Source organism: Cervus elaphus, chromosome X (genome assembly GCF_910594005.1).
Source record: "Cervus elaphus chromosome X, mCerEla1.1, whole genome shotgun sequence".
NCBI lineage: Eukaryota > Metazoa > Chordata > Mammalia > Artiodactyla > Cervidae > Cervus > Cervus elaphus.
The window spans coordinates 99,863,492-99,890,737 of record NC_057848.1 but is presented as its reverse complement, the minus strand read 5'-3'; the positions used below and the strand labels follow the sequence as shown (position 1 = coordinate 99,890,737).

The window sequence follows — 27,246 nt, the reverse complement described above, 5'->3', positions numbered from 1 at the left end:
AAAGTCCAAATCCTTCAGTTAGGTATTTCTAGCATCCTCTTCCTGAGATATATCATGGTTCTCTATGCTATGTGTTCTTTGCTACAACAAGTAATAAACACAACTTATTTCACTACTGATTTATTCTTATTGGTTTGATTGAGGGACACTGACAGTGGTAAATTTTCCTTGGAAGTAAGCCAAAGAATTTTCAGATGATGTTTATATTTCATTGTGTGGATAAAGTGTGTGTCCAGGAGAAGCTAGAAAGTGATCAACATGGGTGCTTCTCACAGTGGCATTTCATATTTATGTAATTATTTCATGAATACCTCTCTTCCTATTAAATCTAGATAACCAGTTCCATAAGAACAGTGAAAATATCTGGCTTTTCTCACCATTGTATCCCTAAGATCGAGCACAATGTCTGGCACATTGTAGACTTTTAGAGTACAATAGAAATAGAATATGAAATAAATACATAGGCTTCCATTTTCTAATAGCAATATTAAAAGAGTGAAAAACTCCTGGTAAAATTAATTTTACTGACATACTTTACCTCAATCTATTCAAAATTTTATCATTTAAACATGCAGTTAGCATAAAAATTTAGACATTTATATATTCTTTTTACAAAATCTTTGAAATCACTTATTTTATACTTGTAGCATATGTCAGTTTGAATGCTAAATTTTCATCATACAAATTTGACCTATACATAAGTTTCACAAGATTTACAGTTGAAAAAGTAGATTCAAATATCCAAGTCTTCTAGTAACTGAATTGTTAGCTTTTTAAAAGCTTTATTGAGGCATAACTAATGAAAACTAAATTACACATATTTAAATTGTACAATTTGATGTTCTCATTTGTGTATATGTCAAGAAACAATCTTGGGTGAACACACCCATCATCCTCAAATGTTTCCTAATGCTCTCTTTCAATTAGTTTGCCCCACCTTTTGCCCACCTACATGACCATGCAAGCACTGATCGGCTTCCTGTCATTAGTTTGCATTTTCAATAATTTTATATAGATGGAAGCATACAGTATGCATTCTTTTTTTTTAATCTGGTTTCTTTCACTCAAGCTGATTATTTTAAGATTCAGTCATGTGATGTGTGCATCAATATTTCACTTTTTAATTGTTGATTACTATTCCCCTATATGAACGAAAATTTTTTTATCCATTCACCTGTTAATGAACATTTAGTTTGTTTCTACTTTTAGGCTACTATAAATACAGCTGCTATAAAGATTCATGTAAAAGTTTTTGTAAGGATAAGTGCTATCACTCCTCTTGGGCAAAGACTTGTCAGAATAGTTGGATAATAAGGCAGGTGTATGTTTAGCTTTAAAAAAATGCCAAAGTGTTTTCCAAAATGGCTGTTCTATTTTACAGTCCCAACATCAGTGTATGACTGTTCCTTTATCTCCATATCTTTGCCAATGATTCTTATTCTAGAGAGTGTGAAATACCTCATTTTGGTTTCAATATGCATTTCCTGAATGGTGTATGATTTTGAGCAGCTGTTCACATATTTATTGAATGTTCATGTATCAGTTTTGTTGAAATATCAAGCTCATATCTCTTGTTCATTTTGTGATCAGATCATTTGTCCTTGTAAGTGTTTTGTATATGCTGGATAAAAGTCCATTAAGGGATAAGTGATTTGCAAATAGTTCCTTTTAGGCTGTGGCTCGTCTTTTCATTTTCTTCATGGTATCTTTCAAAGTGTTAAGGTTTTGAATTTTGTTGAGATCCAATTTATTCATTTTTAAATTTTGTGGATTGCACTGTTGACTTAATATCTAAGAAATTGTCACCTAACTCTTAGTCTCAAATATTTTCTCTTATTCTTTTTCATAAAGTTATTGGTATATCTCATGCATTTAGGTCTATAATCTATTTTGAAGTATTTTGTGTGTGTGTGCAAGTCGGGCTGTCCCAGTACCATTCATTAAACAAACATCTTCCTCTTCCACAATGAATTGTCTTAACATTTTTTATAAAATCAGTTCCCTATAAATATAACAACTACTTCTGCACTCTCAGTTCTTTTCCATTGTTTCAAAGCTACTTACCATGCAATAACTTGAGATGTTTTTCTAAAAGTCTACTCACATTTTTTTTTTTTACCATTGAATCCTTTAATAGTTTCCCTTCTAAGGAAAAGTTATATCAAAATCTCCTGCATGTTAGATTTATAGGTGCTACACAGACTAACTGAATGAGATTCTTTAGGAAAACACAATTTTAATGAAATTCTGTTAGATTAATATAATAAGAATCATAACAGTTGTAGCAGAAAGCCAGAGAACAATATTGTTAAAATATTAGTTACTCACCACTTCTAAATACTGAAATACACAAATATATAGTAATGTAATTTATTTAACCTTGATCGAGATATTTATATCAATCATGATTCAATTATATGATCAAATTAACTGGGCTTATTAGATGTATAAAAACTACGATGTTTTATGAAATATCTTTAATTTTTTTTTTTAACTGAAAAAGCTGTTCAAAGTTTATACAATGTTCTAATTACTGCCTTTTATTTAAGGTTACCTTTTTAGTTTATATAAATATTATGATCTCAAAATATGTGCTTTGAGACTAGGATTAATTAACTTACTGAGGCTCAGTATTGCCAACTTTACAAATATCATGACAATTTTCTCAATGGCATTCCTACTAATGAGACGGGGGAAACCCATTTGCTGCTTTAAAGGAAAGATTACTTACTGCTCTTTTTCTAGAACACCCTGTAATCCAAGGCACAGTAAGGTTTCCTGAAATCTGTGGAAACAACAAATGGAATCTCAGTAAGGTATGCATTGATACTATTTGGAATGCTGATCAACACCAAAGAATTCACACAAGATGTCAAGATAGGTCTGCATTCAGAGCATATCCCCTATGTGGACAAATGCTGTTACCTTATTGAAAACAAGAGATTTAAAAGGCCTTCCTTCATTGCAAAATTCAAAAAGTAGTGGAGTTCCTCTGAAAATTTAAGAAAATTTTAAGGACGTTTTTTGGGCCTGGAAATATGGTTTGGAAATCTATGGACAATAAAATTATTATAATAAAACTTAATTGGTCTGTGTAATAAATGAGTTACAATCATCAAATAATTACCTACAGTCATTGTACTATATATTGGCTCTCTACCTTTATTCATCTTACATAATTGCAAGGCCCTTTTTAAGTAGAAACTGCTAAGGTGAATAGCTAGTAACACCATATTACGTCAGCATTGCCACATAAGGAGATAGATGCTACTCTCATAGGATTCTGGAGAGTGATTCCAGAGACCAAAGTGTTTCTGAGAGCAATGACTCTGGTTAGCCTATACTTAACCATACCTTTTCCTAATACATACAAGGATTGGGGAGTACTCAAAACTCTCCACTTGCTCGCTCCACCCTCCCAAACATATGGTTCTCAAGAGACTGACAAACCAGCTTTTCTAAGTGGTAGTGGTGAAGGAATTTGGTATTCAATAAAACATTTTTTGGTTTTGATAAATTATATTTAGTGATGATCAATGAATCTGTATTATGCTTATTTATAAGAAGTGATGCTCAAACAGTCAAGGTAAGTTGCAAAGTAATATTATTGAAATACCAGGTAAATGATTACTGTCCTTGGCTATCAGACTTGCCATTTTACTTTGACTTAAAAATACATCAATATGCTAAGAACTGGTTATAAATTATATAAACTCCAAATAATACTTGTAAGGAAAACTTTTACTCAAGTTAAAATCCCATTAAAGTATAATAGCAAATAACTCAAATGCTTGAGGGCATGAGAAGGTTTGAATAATTGATATTTTTAATGGTGAATTGAGAATTAAAAACTTTTACAGAAAAATACTTCAAAAGTTATATCTTCTTATCTTATAACTAATACTTGGTATAAGATACAATGTTTGCAAAATAAATTGATTGCTAGTCTCAATGAAGGAGGTACATCTGCTAAAATAGTCACATAATATACTCTTGAAAAAATAGAGATATCCAACTGGATATATGTATATGTAATTTTATCTATAACTGAGGATATTTTAAAACTCATTATGTTAAGTTGCTGGAAAAAATATGTTAAACCAAATGAGTTACACCTCCCTCATAAACTAGTAACTACTCAAAAGGAAGGAAAGTTATGACCAACCTAGACAGCATATTAAAAAACAGAGACATTACTTTGTCAACAAAGGTTCGTCTAGTCAAGGTTATGATTTTTTCAGTAGTCATGTATGTATGTGAGAGTTGGACTATAAAGAAAGCTGAGTGTCAAAGAATCGATTCTTTTCAACTGTGGTGTTGGAGAAGACTCTTGAAAGTCCCCTGGACTGCAAAGAGATTCAACCAGTCCATCCTAAAGGAGATCAGTCCTGGGTGTTCATTGGAAGGACTGATGTTGAAGCTGAAACTCCAATACTTTGGCCACCTGATGAGAAGAGCTGAGTCATTTGAAAAGACCCTGATGCTGGGAAAGATTGAAGGTAGGAGGAGAAGGGGATTACAGAGGATGAGATGGTTATATGGCATCACTGACTCAATGGACAAGAGTTTGGGTAAACTCTGGGTATTGGTGATGGAAAGGGAGGCCTGGTGTGCTGCAATTCATGGGGTCACAAAGAGTCAGACATGACTGAGTGACTGAACTGAACTGTACTGAACTCAAAAATTAATGTGAAACAAATGATATATATAATAAATAAGGTAACTGAATTTCTTTAAACATTGACCTTATACAATTAAGAATATAAAATGTAGATTCACAAGAGGGCAGACAGAAGAAGTAAGAACTACAGTGTCACAGCCTCCATAATGAAAATAGCAATCACACAAAGCTAATCAGAATGAGATGGCAGAAGATTATATCCCAGATGAAGGAACAAGATAAAACACCAGAAAAACAACTGAATGAACTGGAAATTGGCAACCTTCCAGAAAAAGAGTTCATAATGATGATAGTGAAGATGATCCAGGATCTTGGAAAAATAACAGAGAAGATGCAAGAAATGGTTATCAAGACCTAGAAGACCTAAAGAACAAACACACAGAAAAATACAATACACTAGAATGAATCAATAGCAGAATAATTAAGGCAGAAGAACAGATAAGTGACTTGGATGACAGAATGGTGGAAATCACTGCTGCAAAATAGAACATAGAAGAAAAGAATGAAAAAAAAAAAAGGAAACTGACTAAGAGACCTCTGGAACCACATTAAACACACCAAAATTTGCATTTTAGGGGTCCCAGAAGGAGAAAAGAGAGAAAGGAAAGAAAAAACTATTTGGTGAGATAATAGCTGAAAATTTCCCAAACATGGGAAAGGAAATAATCAACCAAGTTCCAGAACTGCAGAGTCCCAGGCAGGATAAACCAAAGGAGGAACACACCAGGACACATAGTAATCAAACTGACAAAAATTAAAGACAAAGATAAAATATTAAAAGTAACAAGGGAAAAACAAAAAATAATATACAAAGGAACTGCCATAAGGTTATCAAGTAATTTCTGAACAAAAACTCTACAAGCCAGAAGGGAATGACATATGTATTTAAAATGATGAAAGGGGAAAGCCTACAATTAAAAATACTCGATTCAGCAAGACTCACATTCAGATTTGATGGAGAAATCAAAAGCTTTCCAGACAAGCAAAAGTTAAGAGAATTCAGCACCAGCAAATCAGCTATACAACAAATACCAAAGGAACCTGTTTAGGCAGGAAACACAAGACAAGGAAAAAACCTACAAAAAATAAACCCAAAACAATTAAGAAAATGGTAATAAGGTCATACATATCAATAATTACCTTAAATGTAAATGAATTAAATGCACCAACCAACCAAAAGACATAGACTGGTTGGGTGGATACAAAAACAAGACACATATATATGCTAAGACCCACCTCAGACCTCGGGACACTTACAGACTGAAAGTAAGGGGATAGGAGAAGGTATTCCATGCAAATGAAAATCAAAAGAAAGCTGGAGTAGCAATACTCAAATCAGACAAAATAGATTATAAAAAAAAAAAGACTTACAGAGACAAAGGACACTACATGATGATCAAGTATTCAACTCAAAAAGATATAAAAATTACAAATATATATATATACATCCAACATAAGAGCACCTCAAAATGTAAGGCAAATACAAACAAGAATAAAGGGAGAAATCAACAGTAATACAATAGTAGTGGGAGACTTCAACTCTCCACTTTCATCAATGGACACATCATCCACACAGAAACTAATAGGGAAACACTGGCTTAAATGACACTTTAGAGTGGATGGACTTAACTGATAATTATAGAGCATTCCACCCCAAAGCAGCATTCTTCTCAAGTGCACATGGAACATTCTCCAGGAATGACCACATGCTGGACCACAAGGCAAACTTCGGCAAATTGAAGAAAATTGAAAACACATCAAGCATGTTGTCTCATCAAAGTGTTATGAGATTAGAGAAAAACTACAAGATGGCGGTCCTAAGATAGTGGAGGAATAGGATGGAGAGACCACTTTCTCCCCCACAAATTCATCGAAACATCATTTGAATGCTGAGCAAATTCCACAAAACAACTTCCAAACATGGGCAAAGGAAAGCAGGCACCCAGAAAGGCAGCCCATTGTCTTTGAAAGGAGATGTTTTATCATCAGTGCTGTAGAAATGGAGACGACTTGAGGCTACTGTAAGATTAAGACTGAAAACCAGAGGCAAGAGGCTTAAATCCAAAACCTGAGAACACCAGAGAACTCCTGACTCCATGGAACATTAATAGATAAGAGCTCATCCAAAAGCCTGTATACCTACACTGAAACCAAGCTCCATCCAAGAGCCAACAAGATTCAGAACAAGACATACCACGCAAATTCTCCAGCAACATAGGAACATAGACCTGAGCTTTAATATGCAGGCTGCCCAAAGTCACACCAAATCCATAGACATCTCAAAACTCACTACTGGACACTTCATTGCACTGCAGAGAGAAGCAATCCAGCTCCACCCACCAGAACACTGACACAAGCTTCCCTAAACAGGAAACCTTGACAAGTCACTTGTCCAACCCCACCTGCAGGGAGGAACCTCCACAATACAGAGGAACCACAAACTGCCAGAATACAGAAAGGTCACCCCAAACACAGCAATATAAAAAAGATGAAAAGGCACAGAAATATTCAGCAGGTAAAGGAACATGATAAACACCCACCAAACCAAACAAAAGAGGAGGAGATAGAGAGTCTACCTGAAAAAGAATTCAATATGACAGTAAAAATGATCCAAAATCTTGAAAACAAAATGGAGTTACAGATAAATAGCCTGGAGTCAAGGATTGAGAAGATGCAAGAAATGTTTAACAAGGATCTAGAAGAAATAAAGATTCAATCAATAATGAATAATGCAATAAATGAGATAAAAAACACTCTGGAGGGAACCAACAGTAGAAAACTGAAGCAGAAGATAGGACAAGTGAGGTGGAAGATACAATGGTGGAAATAAATGAAGCAGAGAGGAAAAAAGAAAAGAATTAAAAGAAATGAGGACAATCTCAGAGACCTTTGGAACAATGTCAAATGCCCCAACATTCGAATCATAGGAGTCCCAGAAGAAGAAGACAAAAAGAAAGGCCATGAGAAAATATTTGAGGAGATAATAGTTGAAAACTTTCCAAACATGGGGAGGGAAATAGCCACTCAAGTCCATGAAACCCAGAGAGTCCCAAACAGGATAAACCCAAGGCAAAACACCCCAAGACACATATTAATCATATTAACAAAGATCAAATACAAACAGCAAATATTAAAAGCAGCAAGGGAAAAACAACAAATAACACACAAGGGGATTCCCATAAGGATAACAGCTGATCTTTCAATACAAACTCTTCAGGCCAGAAGGGAATGGCAGGACATACTTAAAGTGATGAAAGAAAAGAACCTACAGCCCAAATTACTGTACCCAGCAAGGATCTCATTCTAATATGAAGGAGAAATCAGAAGGTTTACAGACAAGCAAAATCTGAGAATATTCAGCACCACAAAACCAGCTCTTCAACAAATGCTAAAGGATCTTCTCTAGACAGGAAACACAGAAAAGGTGTATAAACTCAAACCCAAAAGAAAGTAAATTGCAACGGGATCATACTTATCAATAATTACCTTAAATGTAAATGGGTTGAAAGCTCCAACCAAAAGACAAAGACTGGCTGAATGGATACAAAAATAAGATCCCTATATATGCTATCTACAAGAGACCCACCTCAAAACAAGGGACACATACAGATTGAAAGTGAAGGGCTGGAAAAAATATTTCATGCAAATGGAGACCAAAAGAAAGCAGGAATAGCAATACTCATATCAGATAGAATAGACTTTGAAATAAAGGCTGAGATAAAAGACAAAGTAGGACACTTCATAATGATCAAAGGATCAATCCAAGAAGAAGATATACAATTATAAATATATATTCACCCAACATAGGAGCACCACGCTATGTAAGGCAAATGCTAACAATTATGAAAAGGGAAATTAACAGCACTATTAAAATTATTAGTAAAATCCCACAGTAATGGTGGAAGATTTTAATACCACACTCACACCTATGGATTGATCAACTAAACAGAAAATTAACAAGGAAACACAAACTTTAAATGATACAATGGGCCAGTTAGACCTAATTGATATCTATAGGACATTTGACCCCAAAACAAGGAATTTCATCTTTTTCTCAAGTGCATATGGTACCTTCTCCAGGATAGATCACATCCTGGGCCATAAATACAGTCTTGCTAAATACAAAAAAGGTGAAATCATTCCAAGCATCTTTTCTGATCACAATACAGTAAGATTAGATGTCAACCACAGGGGAAAAAAGTATTAAAAATTCCAACATATGGAGGCTAAGCAACATACTTCTGAATAACCAACAAATCAAAATAGAAATCAAAATATGCAAAGAAACGAATGAAAATGAAAACACAACAACCAAAAACCTATGGGACTCAGTAAAATAGTGCTAAGGGGAAGGTTCATAGTAATACAAGCTTACCTCGAGAAACAAGAAAAAAAGTCAAATAAATAACCTAACTCTACACCTAAAGCAGCTAGAAAAGGAAGAAATGAAGAACCCCAGAGTTAGTAAAAGGAAAGAAATCATAAAAATTAGGGCACAAATAAAAGCAAAAGAAACAAAAGAGACCATAGCAAAAAAAACAACAAAACTAAACGCTCATTCTTTGAGAAGATGAATAAAATAGACAAACCATTAGCCTGACTCATCAAGAAACAAAGGGAGAAGAATCAAATCAACAAAATTAGAAATGAAAATGGAGAGATCACAACAGACAACACAGAAATACAAAGATCATAAGAGACTACTATCAGCAACTATATGCCTAATAAAGTGGACAACTAATAACTCATAAAATGGAGAGCTTAGAACAATTGGACAAATTCTTAGAAATGTATAACTTTCCAAAACTAAACCAGGAAGAAATAGAAAATTTTAAGAGACCCATCACAAGCACAGAAATCAAAACTTCAATAGGAAATCTATCAGCAAACAAACCCCAGGACCAGTCGGCTTCACACATGAATTCTACAAAAAATTTGGAGAAGAGCTATCACCTATCCTACTCAAACTCTTCCAGAAAATTGCAGAGGAAGTTAAACTTCCAAACTCATTTTACGAAGCCACCATCACACTAATACCAAAACCAGACAAAGATGCCACAAAAAAAAGAAAACTGCAGGCCACTATCACTGATGAACATAGATGAAAAAATCCTTAACAAAATTCTAGCAAACAGAATCCAACAATATATTAAAAAGATCATACATCATGACCAAGTGGGCTTTATCCCAGGGATGCAAGGATTCTTTAACATACACAAATCAATGAATGCAATACACCACAATAACAAATTGGAAGATAAATACCGTATGATTATCTCAATAGATGCAGAGAAAGCCTTTGACGAAATTCAACATCCATGTATGATAAGAAACCTCCAGAAAGCAGGAAGAGAAGGAACATACGTCAACATAATAAAAGCTATATATGACAAACCCACAGCAAACATTGTCCTCAATGGTGAAAAATTGAAAGCATTTCCCCTAAAGTCAGGAAAAAGACAAGGGTGCCCACTCTCACCACTACTATTCAATATAGTTTTGGAAGTTTTAGCCACAGAAATCAGAGATGAAAAAGGAATAAAAGGAATCCAGATTGGTAAAGAAGATGAAAAACTCTGTTTGCAGATGACATGATCCTCTACATAGAAAACCCTAAAGACTCCACCAGAAAATTACTAGAGCTAATCAATGAATATAGTAAAGTTGCAAGATATAAAATTAACACAGAGAAATCCCTTGCATTCCTATACACTAACAATGAAAAAACAGAAAGAGAAATTAAGGAAATAATTCCATTCACCATCACAATGAAAAGAATAAAATACTTAGGAATAAATCGACCTAAAGAAGCAAAGGACCTATATATAGAAAGCTATAAAACACTGATGGAAGAAATCAAAGATGACACAAATAGATGGAGAAATATACCATGTACATGGATTGGAAGAATCAATATAGTGAAAATGAGTATACTACCCAAAGTAATCTAGACATTCAATGCAATTCCTATCAAGCTACCAACAGTATTTTTCAGAGAACTAGAACAAAGAATTTCAAAATTTGTATGGAAATACAAATAACCTCAAACAGGTAATGCATCTTGAGAAAGAAGAAAGGATCTGGAGGAATCAACCTGCCAACTTCAGGCTCTACTACAATGCCACAGTCATCAAGACAGTATGGTATTGGCACAAAGACAGAAATATAGATCAATGGAACAAAATAGAAAGCCCAGAGATAAATTCATGCACCTATGGACACCTTAACTTTGACAAAGGAGGCAAGAATATACAATGGAGAAAAGACAATCACTTAACAAGTGGTACTGGGAAAACTGGTCATCCACCTGTAAAAGGATGAAACTTGAATACTTTCTAACACCATGCACAAAAATAAACTCAAAATGGATTAAAGATCTAAAAGTAAGACCAGAAGCTGTAAAACTACTAGAGGAAAACATAAGCAAAACGCTCTCTGACATAAATGACAACAAGATCCTCTATTACTCACCTCCCAGAGTAATGGAAATAAAAGCAAAAATAAACAAACAGGGCCTATTTAAACTTAAAAGATTTTGCACAACGAAGGTAACTATAAACAAGGTGAAAAGGCAGCCTTCAGAATGGGAGAAAATAATAGCAAATGAAGCAACTGACAAAGAATTAATCTCAAAAACATACAAGAAGCTCCTGCAGCTCAATTCCAGAAAAATAAACGACCCAATCAAAACATGGGCCAAAGAACTACACAGACACTTCTCCAAAGAAGACATACAGATGGCTAACAAACACATGAAAATGTGCTCAACATCACTCATTATTAGAGAAATGCAAATCAAAACCACAGTGAGGTACGATCTCACGCCAGTCAAAATGGCTGCTATCCAAAAGTCTACAAACAATAAATGCTGTAGCGGGTGTGGAGAAAAGAGAACTATCTTACACTGTTGGTGGGAATGCAAACTAGTACAGCCGCTATGGAGAATAGTGTGGAGATTCCTTTAAAAACTGGAAATAGAACTGCCATATGACCCAGCAATCCTACTGCTGGACATACACACGAGGAAACCAGAATTGAAAGACACACATGTACCCCAATATTCACCACAGCATTGTTTATAATAGCCAGGACATGGAAGCAACCTAGATGCCCATCAGCAGATGAATAGATAAGAAAGCTGTGGTATGTATACACCATGGAATATTACTCAGCCGTTAAAAAGAATACATTTGAAGCAGTTCTAATGAGGTGGATGAAACTGGAGCCTATTATACAAACTGAAGTAAGTCAAAAAGGAAAACACCAATACAGTATACTAATGCATATCTACAGAATTTAGAAAGATGGTAACAACCCTATATGCGTGACAGCAAAAGAGACACAGATGTATAGAACTGTGTTTTGGACTCTGTGGGAGAAGGCGAGGGTGGGATGATTTGGAAGAATAGCAGTGAAACATGTATATTATCATTTTTTTCAGTTTTACTTATTTATTTATTTTTTACTTTACAATATTGTATTTGTTTTGCCATACATTGACATGAATCTGCCATGAGTGTACATGTGTTCCCCATCCTGAACTCCCCTCCCACCTCCCTCCCCATCGAATCAAAGGATCAATCCAAGAAGAAGATACAACAATTATAAATATATATGCACCCAACATAGGAGCACCACAATATGTAAGACAAATGCTAACAAGTATGAAAGGGGAAATGAACAATAACACAATAATAGTGGGAGACTTTAATACCCCACTCACACCTATGGATAGATCAACTAAACAGAAAATTAGCAAGGAAACACAAACTTTAAATGATACAATAGGCCAGTTAGACCTAATTGATATCTATAGTACATTTCACCCCAAAACAAGGAATTTCAGCTTTTTCTCAAGTGCATATGGTACCTTCTCCAGGATAGATCACATCCGGGGCCATAAATCTAGCCTTGGTAAATTCAAAAAATTGAAATCATTCCAAGCATCTTTTCCGACCACAATGCAGTAAGATTAGATGTCAATTACAGTAGAAAAACTTTTAAAAATTCCAACATATGGAGGCTGCACAACACACTGCTGAATAACCAACAAATCACAGAAGAAATAAAAAAATAAGTAAAAATATGCACAGAAATGAATGAAAATGAAAAGACAACAACCCAAAACCTATGGGGCACTGTAAAAGCAGTGCTAAGGGGAAGGTTCATAGCAATACAGGCTTACCTCAGGAAACAAGAAAAAAGCCAAATAAATAACCTAACTCTACACCTAAAGCAACTTGAAAAGGAAGAAATGAAGAACCCCAGGGTTAGTAAAAGGAAAGAAATCTTAAAAATTAGGGCACAAATAAATGCAAAAGAAACTAAAGAGACCATAGCAAAAATCAGCAAAGCCAAAAGCTGGTTCTTTGAGAAGATAAATAAAATTGACAAACCATTAGCCAGATTCATCGAGAAACAAAGGGTGAAAAATCAAATCAACAAAATTAGAAATGAAAATGGAGAGATCACAAAAGACAACACAGAAATACAAAGGATCATAAGAGGCTACTATCAGCAACTATATGCCTAATAAAGTGGAAAACTAATAACTAACAAAATGGACAACTTGGGAGAAGTGGACGAATTCTTAGAAAAGTATAACTTTCCAAAACTGAACCAGGAAGAAATAGAAAATTTTAACAGACCCATCACAAGCACGGAAATTGACACTAATCAGAAAACTTCCAACAAACAAAAGCCCAGGACCAGTCGGCTTCACAGCTGAATTCTACCAAAAATTTAGAGGAGAGCTAACTACTATCTATCTAGCTAACTACTAACTAACTAGCTATCCTCAATCTCTTCCAGAAAATTGCAGAGGAATGGAGACTTTCAGACTCATTCTATGAGGACACCATCACCCTAATACCAAAACCTGACAAAGATGCCACAGAAAAAGAAAACTACAGGCCAATATAACTGATGAACATAGATGCAAAAATCCAAAACATGTATATTATCATATATGAAACAGATCACTAGTGCAGGTTCGATGCATGAGACAGGGTGCTCAGGGCTGGTGCACTGGAATGACCCTGAGGGAATGGATGGGGAGGGAAGTGCGAGGAGGGTTCAGGATGGGGAACAGATGTACACCCATGGCTGTTTCATATCAATGTATGGCAAAAATACTATAATATTGTAAAGTAATTACAATTACTCCAATTAAAATAAATAAATTAAAAACAAAAAGAAATAAATCACAAGAAAAAAAAAACTATAAGAAACAGAAACACATGGTGGCTAAACAATATGCTATTAATACTAAACAACCAATGCATCATTGAAGAAATCAAAGAGGAAAGCAGTAAATACCTAAAGACAAAGGAAAACAAAAGCACAATGGTCCAAAACCTATGGGATACAGCAAAAGCAGTTCTAAGAGGGAAGTTTATAGCAATACAGTCTTACCTCAAGAAACAAGAAAAATCTCAAGTAGAAAACCTAACCTTACACCTAAAATAACTAGGGAAAGAAGAACAAACAAAACCTAAAGTTATTAAAAGGAAAGAAATTACAAAGATCAGAGAGAAATAAATGAAATAGAGACAAAGAAAACAATTGCCAAGATCAATGGAACCAAACGCTGGTTCTTTGAAAAGTTAAACAAAATTGATAAACCTTTAGCTAGGCTCTTCAAGAAAAAAAAAAAAATAATAAAGGAGAGGACTCAAGTCAGTAAAAGTAGAAGTGAAAAAGTATTTACAAATGAATCCACAGAAATACAGAGGATCAACTGAGACTGCTATGAGCAACTGAATGCCAAGAAATTGGACACTCTGGAAGAAACAGTCAAATGTTTAGAAAGGTACAGTCTCCCAAGACTGAACCAGGAAGAAATAGAAAATGTGAACTGACAAATCACAAGCACTTAAATTGAAATTGTGATTTTGAAAACTCCCGTCAAACAAAAGTCCAGGACCTGATGGCATCATAGTCAAATTCTATCAAATATATACAGAAAGTAAATACCTATCTTTCTGAAACTATTCTAAAAAAAATTATGGAGGAAGGAAAACTTTCAAACTCATTCTATGAGGCCACCATCACCCTGACACCAAAACCAGACAAACATACCACAAAAAATAAAAATTTCAGGCCAACATCACTGATGTACAAAAATGCAAAAATCCTCAACAAAGTATTAGCAATCTAAATCCAACAATACATTTAAAAGATCATTCTTATGACCAAGTAGGATTCATTCCAGGGATGCAAGGATTTTCAGTATCTGCAAATCAATCAATGTGATATACCTCATCAATAAATTAAAGAATAAAACTATATGATCATCTCAATAGATGCAGAAAATACTCCTGACAAAATTCAGCACACATTTATGATAAAAACTCTCCAGAAACTGGGCATAGAGAAAATATACCTCAACAAAATAAAAGCAATATACAACAAGCCTACAGCTAACATCATACTCAATAGTGAAAAGCTGAAAGCATTTCCACTAAGATCAGGAAAAGATAAGGATGTCCACACTTGTCACTTCCATTCAACATAGTTTTGGAAGTCCTAGCTATAGCAATCAGAGAATAAAAAGTAAAGAGAATCTAAATATGAAAAAAAAAAAAAAAAGAATTCAAACTGCCACTGTTTGCAGATGACATGATGCTATACATAGAAAATCCTAAAGATACCACCAGAAAATTATTAGAATTCATTAATGAACCTGGCAAAGTTGAAGGTTGCAAAATTACACACAAAAATCTTGCATTTCTATACACTAACAATGAAAGATCAGAAAGAGAAATTCAACAAACAATTCCATTTGTCATCATGTCAAAAATAATGAAATACTTCAGAATAAACCTACCTAAGGAGACAAAGTACCTGCACTCCAAAAACAAAATAATGCTGATGAAAGAAATTGAAGAAGACACAGACAGATGAAAATATATATCATTTTTGTAGATTGGAAGAATCAATATTGTCAAAATGACTATATCACCCAAGACAATCCACAGATTCAATGCAATCCTTATCAAATTACCAATAGCATTTTTTACAGAGCTAGAACAAAATATCTCATAACTTGTAAGGAGATACAAAAGACACAAAATAGCCAAAGCAATCTTGAGAAAGAAAAAAAAATGGAGTTGGAGGAATCAGGCTCCCTGACTTCAGACTATACTACAAAGCTACAGTCATTGAAACTGTATGGTACTGGCACAAAAATAGAATAGATCAAAAATAGATCAGTGGAACAGGATAGAAAACCCAGAAATAAGCCCATGAACCTATGCTTAATTAATCTGTGACAAAGGAGGGAAGACTACACAATGTTGGAAAGTGTCTCTTAAAAAATGGTGCTGGGAAAATTGGACAGCTACATGTTTAAAAAAATGAAATTAGATCATTATTTAACACCATTCATAAAAATAAGTCTGAAATGGGTTAAATAACTAAATGTGAGACCAAACACTATAAAACTCCTGGAGAATACATAGGAAGAACACTCTCTGACATAAATCACAGCAATATCTTTTTTGATAGTCTCCAAGAATAACAACAACATCCAAGAATAATGAAAATAAAAACAAAAAAAAGTAGTAGCACCTTCTTAAACTCAAAAACTTTTCCACAGCAAAGGAAACAATAGAGAAAAAGACAACCACAGATTGAGAGAAAATCTTTTCAAGTGATGTGACTGACAAAGGATTAGTTTCCAAAATTTACAAACAGTTCATGACACATGCCTGTGTACATGCATGCATGCATGCTCAACAGTGTCTGACTCTTTGTGACTCCATGGACTATAGCCTGCCAGGCTCCTCTGTCTATGGAATTTTTTTAGCAAGGATACTGAAGTGGGTTGTCATTTCCTTCTCCAGAGGATCTTCCCGACTCCAGGATCAAACCTGCGTCTTCTGCATCTCCTGCATTGTCAGGCAGATTCTTTACTACTGAGCGACTGGGGAAGTTCATGATGCTCAACAGCATCACAGCAAACAACCTAATCAATAAATGAGCAGAAGACCTAAATAGACGTTTCTCCAAAGAAGACATATAGATGGCCAAAGAACAGATGTTCAACATCACTAATTATTAGAGAAATGCAGATCAAAACTGCCATGAAATATCACTTCACACCAATCAAAATGGCTCTCATCAAAAAATCCACAAACAACAAACTCTGGAGAGGGTGTGGTAAGAAGGGAACCCTCCTAGACTGTTGGTGAGAATGTAAATTTGTACAGTTGCCATAGAGAACAGCATGGAGGCTCCTTAAAAAAACTAAAGTAAAAAAAAAGAAAAAACTAAAGTAAAACTACCATATGAACCTGCAATCCCACTCATGGGCATAGATCCAGAGTAAAGCATGATCTGAAAGGATATAATGCACCCCAATGTTCACTGCAGCACTGTCTACAATAGCCAAAACAAGGAATCAACTTAAATGTCCACTGACAGAGGAATGGATAAAGAAGATGTGGTACATATATACTATGTAATATTACTTAGCCATTAAAAAAATGAAATAATGTCATTTTCAGCAACATGGATAGACCTAGAGAGTGTCACACTGAGTGAAGTAAGTCAGACGGAGAAGTAAAAATATCATATGACATCGCTTTTATGTGGAATCTAAAAGAAATAATACAAATGAACTTATTTACAAAACAGAAAGAGAGTCACAGGCTTAGAGAACAAACTTATGGTTGCTGGGAGAAAGATGAGGGGAAAGGATAGTTAGGGAGTTTGGGATGGATATATGTACACTGCTATATTTTAAAAGGATAACCAACAATAACCTACTACATAGTTCATGGAACTCTGCTCAATGTTATGTGGCAGCCTGGATAGAAGGGGGCTTGAGGGAGAAAGTATATATGGGTATGTATGGCTGAATCCCTTCACTGTTCCCCTGAAACTATTATAAGATTGCTAATTGGCTACACATCAATACAAAACAAAAAGTTTAAAAACTAAAAATTAAATAAAAAAGAATATAAAATGTGGTTTCTTGATTAAATCACTTGAATGTAACCCAGAAAATGGAAAACTCCAATATGCACCTTAGCATTCAAATATTATATATTACATGTGATTCAGGAAAAGATGAAGGGTCATTTTTTGCTTTATAATTCTGTGACACCAATTACATGATACTAAAATTCTGTGTTTAACTACCCTCTACTCTTATTTCATATAAATTCTTCAGTTCCTTATGTTTCTGCTAGAACTCAGGAACGGCCAAGCATAGTAGCTAATTTGTAGGTTTTTTAAAAATCATAGTACTATATAAACATTTCTCTCAAATTTGGAAAGATTTCTTTGGTGCATTAGTGATGACAAGGTTTCTCCCTCATAAGAAGCTATAAAATACAGTATTTCAAATGAGTCGGATAATATACTTCCCATTTAAGTGATATTGAAGTTCCAAAAACAGTTTTCAACACTCCGGCTTTGAAAATTGTAAAATGAATCCACAAGAAGACAAGACTGATTTAACAAACATATTAGAACTTACATATTCAAATGAGTACAGTGTGTTTCAAAGTAAAAAAATTAGGAAGTTATAAAGTCATTACAATGAAGCCACATTATTGAAAGCACCTTGGGATTTTTTTTTTTTATTTGTTAGTTCATGACTCATCCAGATATTCTGTCTCAATCATATTCCTTTTGTTTAACTAAAAATATAACAGCTCAGATCAAACATCCATATTATTCACTAAATGTGGCTCAGAATGAATTCTGTTTTCCAAAATCAAGTTTTCCCTCAAACCACTGAAAGCACTGAAAAGAATCCCACAGGACCTTAAAGCAACTGTAAAAGAACTTCAAAAACTTTTGACAAGTAGAACATTATTGAAATTGACATAAGTATATATAACTTTCCAAGGTAACTAATTTGAATTCTGTTCAAATATTTATCAAGCATCTCTGTACTAGGTGCTGTTATAGGTGCTACAAGAAACAAAAAGATGGGTAAAACATAGTTTCCTGGGGGGAAGAATTATGATTTTAGAGGTAAAGATAAGACATGTGAATAAATGACTGTAATACAAAGAAAACTGCTAAATGACACAAGGGAGGTACAATAAATGAAGTGCAGTAGGAGTTCAAGATATGGCAAAATTGCATCACTCGTGGACTTTTATCTCAGCTGAATGTTAAAAGATGTGCAAAATTTTGAGAGAAATAAAAAAACATTCCATGGGGGAAAGAATGGCATGAACACTGCCGTTATAAAAGGATAGGGTGAGTTTGGGGATGATCAATTTACGTGGATCTAGAAAGGGAGTTAGGGTCACTTTGTGGAGTGTATTAATGCCAAGGTACATGTATATCTAATTCTGTAGAAAATAAGGAGTCATTGAAAGTTTCTAAGCAGATGAATTATATGTTGAGAATTGTAGTTCTACACATAAGGATGGTTAATGTGATTAAATGTATATAATTAAGTATACTGAATTAAGTATGGAAACTTTTACAATAGTTTAGGCGAGAGATAATCCAGGCTTGGAACAAGGTTAGAAGAGGTGGAAATTGAGAAGAGAAATATAAAACATATTTCTAAAAAAGGTCTTGTGCATGGAATACAAGAAAACTAAACAATCTAGAGATTACTGAAATAGTCTTTTAATGGTCATCATAAAACTCTCTCCACAAATGGCTGCCCTGCTCAAACTAATGGAGAATTGGAGAGTCACAACTTTGAATGTGAATGTAAGACAGTGCCTAATGTTGGAAATCTGCTTCTCTTGGCTAAGAGTGGATACCCTAAAGTATATAACACACTAATTTGTATGTAAAATGGAGTCACATCATACAGATAGCTAAGATTTGTGAATCTAACTATAAAACACTTATCTTTCTCTGAGCTATTTAAATCCTAAAAGATGATGTTGTTAAAGTTCTGCCCTCAATGAGTCAGCAAATTTGGAAAACTTAGCAGTGGCCACAGGACTGGAAAAAGTCAGTTTTCATTCCAATTTCAAAGAAAGGTAATGCCAAAGGATGTTCAAACTGCCATGTGATTATACTCATTTTGCATGATAGTAAGATTATGCTCAAAATCCTTTAAGCTAGTCTTCAGCAGTATAACCATAAAGAAAGCTGAGTGCCAAAGAAATGATGCTTTCAAATTGTGGTGCTGGAGAAGACCCTTGAGAGTCCCTTGGGCAGCAAGGAGATCAAACCAGTCAACCTTAATGGAAGGACTGATGCTGAAGCTGAAGCTTTAGTACTTTGGCCATCTGATCTGAAGAGCCAACTCATTGGAAAAGACCCTGATGCTGAGAAAGATTGAGGGCAAGAGGAGAAGGGGATGACAGAGGATGAGATGGCCGGACAGCATTACCACCAACTCAATGGACATGAGTTTGAGCAAACTTTGGGAGATAGTGAAAGACAGGAAAGCCTGGTGTGCTGCATACCGTGAGGTTTCAGAGTCAGACACGACTTAGCAATTGGAACAACAACAATCTTTCTCATACTTAAAACAGATACCATATATCAGAATATTAGTTATAAATTATATATATACATTAATATACATAGTTATATGTCCACAAGAAAGCATGCACATAGTTACTTTTATGGGTGACTTAAGGAATTTTTTAAGTAATTTTCATCATATTTAATTATATGCCATTTAGACCTTACATATGCCTCTGCTGGTGGCTCAGCTGGTAAAGAATCCAGAATCCATTGGTGTAACAAAGCTCCTATCTGAAATATACTATATTTTAGATAAGCCAGAAAATTAAGTATATTATTAATTAACATGTGCTTATATAGAGTTTGATTATCTGAAACATTCAGATAATAACCATACCTCTCAGTAAACTTCAGCAGTAAGCAATTCACAAAGTAATGTTTTAGCTTTCCATCAGTTGCTTTGCTATCAGTTGAGCATTAAAACCTGTCAAGAATTTTGCTATAATCAGCAGGGCTTCCTAGACTTTTTTCAATTATGAGATATAGAGCATAGAGGACACTGCTGGGCATGCAATATGCAATCAATAAATATATACTAATTGATCAAATTAACTTGTTCCTTTATTGTTTACTAGCTTCACTTGCCAAAATTCAACAAAGGCCATGAGTGGAAATATGGGGTAGGCAGTTGAGAGGAAGGGAATAAGTTGTTTCTGACTGAGAATAATGTGTCCTGGAGCAATGAAGGAAAGAAATAAAATATTTCCCTCTTTTCTCTCTACCAAGTGTAGAAAAGCTATCAGGAAGTAAATAATCTTTACATTTGAAATTTTAATTACAACTTTTGGCCAAGCAACTAACACATTTTTTAAGCACTTGGATTTTTTCTCTATTAAGTCATATGAAATTAGTGTTTAGAGAAGTTTACTAGCTTGACAAATTCTTGCAGTTGACAACCAAAATGCTATTTTTTTGTTGTTGTTGTTTTTACAATGTAATTTTAGTAGTTAAAAGTTCACAAACTACAAGAGATTAAGATCAGGGAAACTTGAATTCCAAGACACTCCACTGGAATTATAAAAGTACTCACAGATGACATAACAAATCTGGTTTTACCATACTGATTTTAGAGATATTTCCTGTTAAAAATAATGGAGGGATATAGTAAAAAATATAAATTAATATGTGTTTTAATTCCAAGGACCTGGGGAGTATAGAAATATATATCTCTATCCTTTGAAATTATGCCTTCTAAAATATATTAAAATTTTATCTTAATGTTTCATATGTAAAAAAATAATTGAGAAAATATAAGCATTCTTTACTAACTTTAGAAAACAAATTGTCAGATTTATATTTAAGTTCTCTCTCTATATATATACAACTGAAATTAACAGTTTTATTACATGGATATTCAGAGATAAATTTCTTTAAAAAAAAAAACAGCAAAAGATTTATAGCTTTTATCAAGCTACAATATTCTCTGCTTTGGACTAGCATTCTTAACATGAATCATGGTTTCCTGTCTTTGCTTTGCATATGGGTCCTTGCTGAACCAAAAGATAGGCACTTAAAAGACATCTAACACCCTGATAGTTTATTGCTGATAGTAGTTTTTGTACTGATATATTTACTATGTAATTTAAAAGACAAACAGCAAAGACAATAACAAGATGGAGTAAGCAGATTTAGAGTCGCATCCCCTTACCCTGGAAACATTAAATTAACAGATAGAAATTGAAAAGAACAACATCATGGTAGCTCTAGAAATTAGTTCAAGATTTTACAGCAATCAAACAAAGAAAAAATCAAGAAAGAGCCACATTAAGAATCCACCTGCAATGCAGGAGACGCAGGAGACACGGGTTCAATCCCTGGGTTGGGAAGATCGCCTGGAGGAGGAAATGGCAACTCACTCCAGTATTTTTGCCAGGAAAATCTCATGGACAGAGGACCCTGGTGAGCTACAGCTCATCGTGTTGCAAAGAGTCAAACATGACCGAGTACCTGCAGGAGCACACAAAAAAGTAGGAAATTTCATGGCATTTAAAAAATGTTGCACTCTCTTCCTTGTGTGGCATGACATGGATCACAGAAAGTGTTGATTTGGTCACCAGTCCCCTTATGTGAACCAAAGAGAACAGAATAGAGTGAACTTACAACATTCTAACCTGACTTTGGGCTGCTTGAGAGATTCATCTCTTTAGATCCTAAATTGGAGTTCACACAGCCAAGAGTGGCATAGCTCAGATCTCAGGCTAGGGAAAGTGGCAGGAAGTAGCAGGAAAGACTCAAAAAAATAGCAAGAAAGAGATTATTGATGCATACACTAGACCTTCCAAGGGTCTAAGAGAAACAAAAATGAGGCTCTTTGGGAAATAAAAATATTTAAATGTAGCCACGTACAGAGGGAAATCAGCACAAAGCATGCACACAGGACCAGAGGAGACACATGCCCAAGAAAAGCCTACAAAGACCTTACGCCATTACACCAGTCTAATTAGTGAAGGTCTTCAAATGCGAAGACAGGCGGCAAAGAATTGGGAAGGTGACTATTTGTTCAAGTGCCCAATTTAAAAAGTCACAAAATATGCAAAGAAATAGGAATACATCAGTCATTCAAAAGAATAAAATAAATGTCCAGAAAAATGTCTTTGAAGAAACATGGACATTGGAATTACTAGGCAAATACTTTAAAACAATTATTTTAAATATGTTCAATGAACTAAAGAAAAAAGCATAAAGAGATGAAAGCAATCAGAGTGACAATATATGTACAAAATGAGGATATCAACAAAGAGACAGAAATTACAAAAGGAACCAAACAGAAATTTTGAAGCTGAAAATACTATAAATGAACTGAAAAATTCATTGAAAGATTTCAAAAGAAGATAAAAGAGAAGATCACTGAACTTGAAAACAGGATCTTTGATGTTATGAAGATTTAGGAACAAAAAAGGTAAAAGAATTCTTGAAAAGGTGAACAAGTCCTGCGAAACAAATGGGACATCAACAAGCAGACAATATATACATTATAGAAGTCTTGGAAGGAAAAGATAAAGAGTCAGAGAAATGATTTGAATCAAACTTTTCAAATTTGAGAAAAGTCATTGTTATACATATCCAAGAACTTAAAACAAACAAACAAACAAACAAAAAATCCAAGTAGGATAAATATAAAGAATTCCACACAGAGACACATTATAATCAAACTGTCAAGATATAAGGACAAGGAAAGATTATTGGAAACAGTGAAAGTGGACTCATCACACAAAGGGGATTCTTAATAAGATTATCAGAGGATTTCATAGCAGAAAGTTTGTAGGTAAGAAGGAAGTTGGAGAATATATTTAAAGTGATAAAATTAAAAAAAAATTACCAACTGTCAATTATGTATCTAGGAAACAGTCCTTCCATAATGAAGGAGAAATTAAAACATTTCCAGATAAATATAAATAAAGTCAATTTATTACCACTAAATTTTCTCTGCAAGAAATGGTAAAGGAAGTCTTTCAAGTTGAGATGAAAAAACACTAAACATTAAATTGAAGCCATATGAAATTATAATTTTCTCCAGTAAAGGTAAACACACGGACAAATATAAAAACCAGTATTACTGTAATGCTTGGTTTGTAATTCCACTTTTTATTTTATAAATGAATTTATAGATGAAGGAGTAAAATAACTATAAATCCACATTAATTGGTACTCAATATATACTCAATATATAAAAATGTAATTTGTGATGTCATTAAAGTGGTATGACAGAGCTGTTAAGGATTAAAATCTTTGTATGCAACTGACGTTACATTACTATCAATTTAAAATAGATTGCTATAATTTTAAGACATTATATATGTAACTCTCACGGTAAACACAAGGGAAATATATATGGGAATCAGGAAGGAACCAAAAAGAGTTACTATTAAAAAGACAGTTAAACAGAAAAGAAGGTAGTATTTGATGAAATAAAGGGCAAAAATATATAAGACTTTCAGAAAGTAACACAAGGGACACTAGTAAGTCTTTCACTCTCAGTAATTACATGTAAATGGATTGACTTCCCAAATTATTAATAAAAGACAGGTTAAAAGAATGGATAAAAAGCAGGATTCAACTCTAAGCTGTCTACAACAGACTCACTATAGATCTAAGGAACGTTATCTTACTCAATACACAATACAAGCTTAAATGGGGCAAAGGCCTAAATATAAAAGTTAAAATTATTAACATTTTAGAAGAAAATATAGCAGAATAGCTTCATGATAATGAATTTGCAATGATTTTTTAAATATGACACCAAAAACATAAGAACAAAACAGAAACTAGATACGTTTAACTACATTAAAATTAAAAACTTTGTTCATCAAAAGGATAATATCAATAGAACAAAAAGGCAAACTGTGTAATGACAGAAAATAATTGTAAGTCACATATTTGATAAGAGATTAATATTGCAATTTATAAAGAACTCTTACAATCTAAAACAATACACAAGCAATCTGATTAAAAATGGCTAAGGAAGATCAAACTAAAGGAAAAGAGGGAGTAGGAAGGGAATGAAAAGTACTAGAGGAGAAAAAATACAAAGGATAATGGAAGAAAAACAATAGAAAATCTATTAAAACATTTTTTTCCAAGAGCAATACATTAAAAAAAAAATTTTATGTAGATTGACTATAGACTGTTGACTGATGACTCTCAAAGAGATATGTCCATATCTTAACAACTGAAATCTGTGAATGTGACTTTATTTGGAATAAGGACCTTTAAAGATGTAATTAAGTTAAGGATCTTGAGATGTGATCATGCCAGAATATTTAGATGGACTCTAAATCCAAGGACTAGTATCCTTACAAGAGAAAGAAGAGAAGGCATGAAAGGAAGTCAGATAAAGATGGAGGCATAGATTGAAGTTATGAAGTGACAAGTCAAAGAAAACCTGGAGCCACAAGAAATTGAAAAAAACAAAAAAGTGTTCTCTCCTTGAGCCATCAGAGTACAACCCTGAGGATACACTGAATATAGAACTGTAAGAGAATACATTTCTACTGTTGTAAGTCACTCAATTTCTGGTTATCTTTTATATAAACCCTAAGAGATTAATATACTAACCAAAGGGAAAGGAATGAGAACACATTACTAAAACTAAGAATGAAAGAAAGCACTCTCTACCAAACTAACAAACATTTAAAACATGAAAAGGGAATACTACGAAAAAACCTTATACCAACAAACTATATAACTTGATCAAAATAGATATCTAGAAAGATCTAAAATCCCAAAAGTGATCCAAGAAGAAATAAAAAATCTGAATGGGCTTAAACAAGTAAAAAATTAACAACACCAAAATCGCCAACAAAAAGTCCCAGCCAAGATACACAGATGACACCACCCTTATGGCAGAAAGTGAAGAGGAACTAAAAAGCCTCTTGATGAAAATGAAAGAGGAGGGTGAAAAAGTTGGCTTAAAGCTCAACATTCAGAAAACTAAGATCATGGCATCTAGTCCCATCACTTCATGGGAAATAGATGGGTAAACAGTGGAAAGAGTGGCTGAATTTATTTGGGGGGGGGGCTCCAAAATCACTGCAGATGGTGATTGCAGCCATGAAATTAAAAGACACTTACTCCTTGGAAGGAAAGTGATGACCAACCTAGATAGCATATTAAAAAGCAGAGACATTACTTTGCCAACAAAGGTCCGTCTGGTCAAGGCTATGGTTTCTCCAGTGGTCATGTATGGATGTGAGAGTTGGACTGTGAGGAAAGCTGAGCACCTAAAAATTGATGCTTTTGAACTATGGTGTTGGAGAAGACTCTTGAGAGTCCCTTGGACTGCAAGGAGATCCAACCAGTCCATCCTGAAGGAGATCAGTCCTGGGTATTCATTGGAAGGACTGATGCTGAAGCTGAAACTCCAGTACTTTGGCCACCTCATGCGAAGAGTTGACTCATTGGAAAAGACCCTGATGCTGGGAGGTGTTGGGGGCAGGAGGAGAAGGGGATGGCAGAGGCTGAGATGGCTGGATGGCATCACCGACTCGATGGGCATGAGTTTGAGTAAACTCCGGGAGTCGGTGATGGACAGGGAGGCCTGGTGTGCTGCGATTCATGGGGTTGCAGAGTCGGACATGACTGAGCGACTGAACTGAACTGAAGATGGCTTCACTGGTGAATTCTACTAAGCATTTAGAGAATTAATAACAATTCTTTACAAAATAATCCAAAAAGTAGGATAGAACACTTCACAACTCATTCTATCAGGTCAGTATTACACTGATATCAAACCAAAGTATTATAATAAAGAAAACTATATGATGCTATCTCTTACGAATATATCCTCATAAATCTTCAACAAAATAGTATCAAACCAAATCCAGCAACATGTAAAAGGGATTTACACCATGTTTAAATGAGACTTATCACAGGAATGCAAGGGTGATTGAACATCTAAAAATCAACTAACATAACACACCATATTGCTAGCATAATGGAGAAAAATCACATGTTAACCTCAATGGGTATAGAAAAAAGCATTTTAAAAAGATTATCCACAATGACCCAGTGTAGCTTATTCCAAGAGTTTATGGTTGGTTCAACATATAAAAGCTAATCAAGAGTGATTTCACTAAGATGGGACATAGGTCTTTCTTACTTGGCCCCTCACCACACAAGAACAAATAACAACTCTTACTGGACAAGACACTACAGAGAAAAGTTTGGAACGCCACTATGGGGTTAAAGCAGTCTCCTGCATCACAGAGACCAATAGAGACCACATTAGAATGGTAAGAGCAGTGGCCACATGCTGACCACATTGCCCCTCCCCTAGGCTGACACAGCACCACACCAAGATGTTTCCTCTGAGGCTCCAGTTCATCCAGGGAAAAGAGAGTGCTCAAAGTAGACATCCTGCACCCCCTGCATTGTGGGTCGCTTCTTGAGATTCCCCACTCCAGTATATCCCACAAGGATTATGGGTAAGTTTGTAGGGGTTGACCACTATGAATCTGATTGTGATACAGAAAGGGGAGGAGGTTAGCAACAACCAGAATTAAATCTTACTAGACCAAGTTCAAACCTAGAGCACCCAAGAAGTGGTCCCAGCCAGTGGTTTTGGTCATCTACAGAGCCAAGTCAGTGGCATAGTCTGACCAGGG

At 34.5% G+C, this 27,246-nt stretch overlaps 1 protein-coding gene across 1 annotated transcript in view; it reads right to left on the bottom strand.

Annotated features, from left to right (window-relative positions):
* HDX (highly divergent homeobox) overlaps positions 1–27,246 on the bottom strand; it is a 210,798-nt gene that overhangs the window by 121,527 nt on the left and 62,025 nt on the right. The window contains exon 4 of the mRNA XM_043897524.1: positions 2,732–2,785. Coding sequence (XP_043753459.1) covers positions 2,732–2,785 — 54 coding nt within the window. The remainder of the gene's footprint in view (positions 1–2,731; positions 2,786–27,246) is intronic.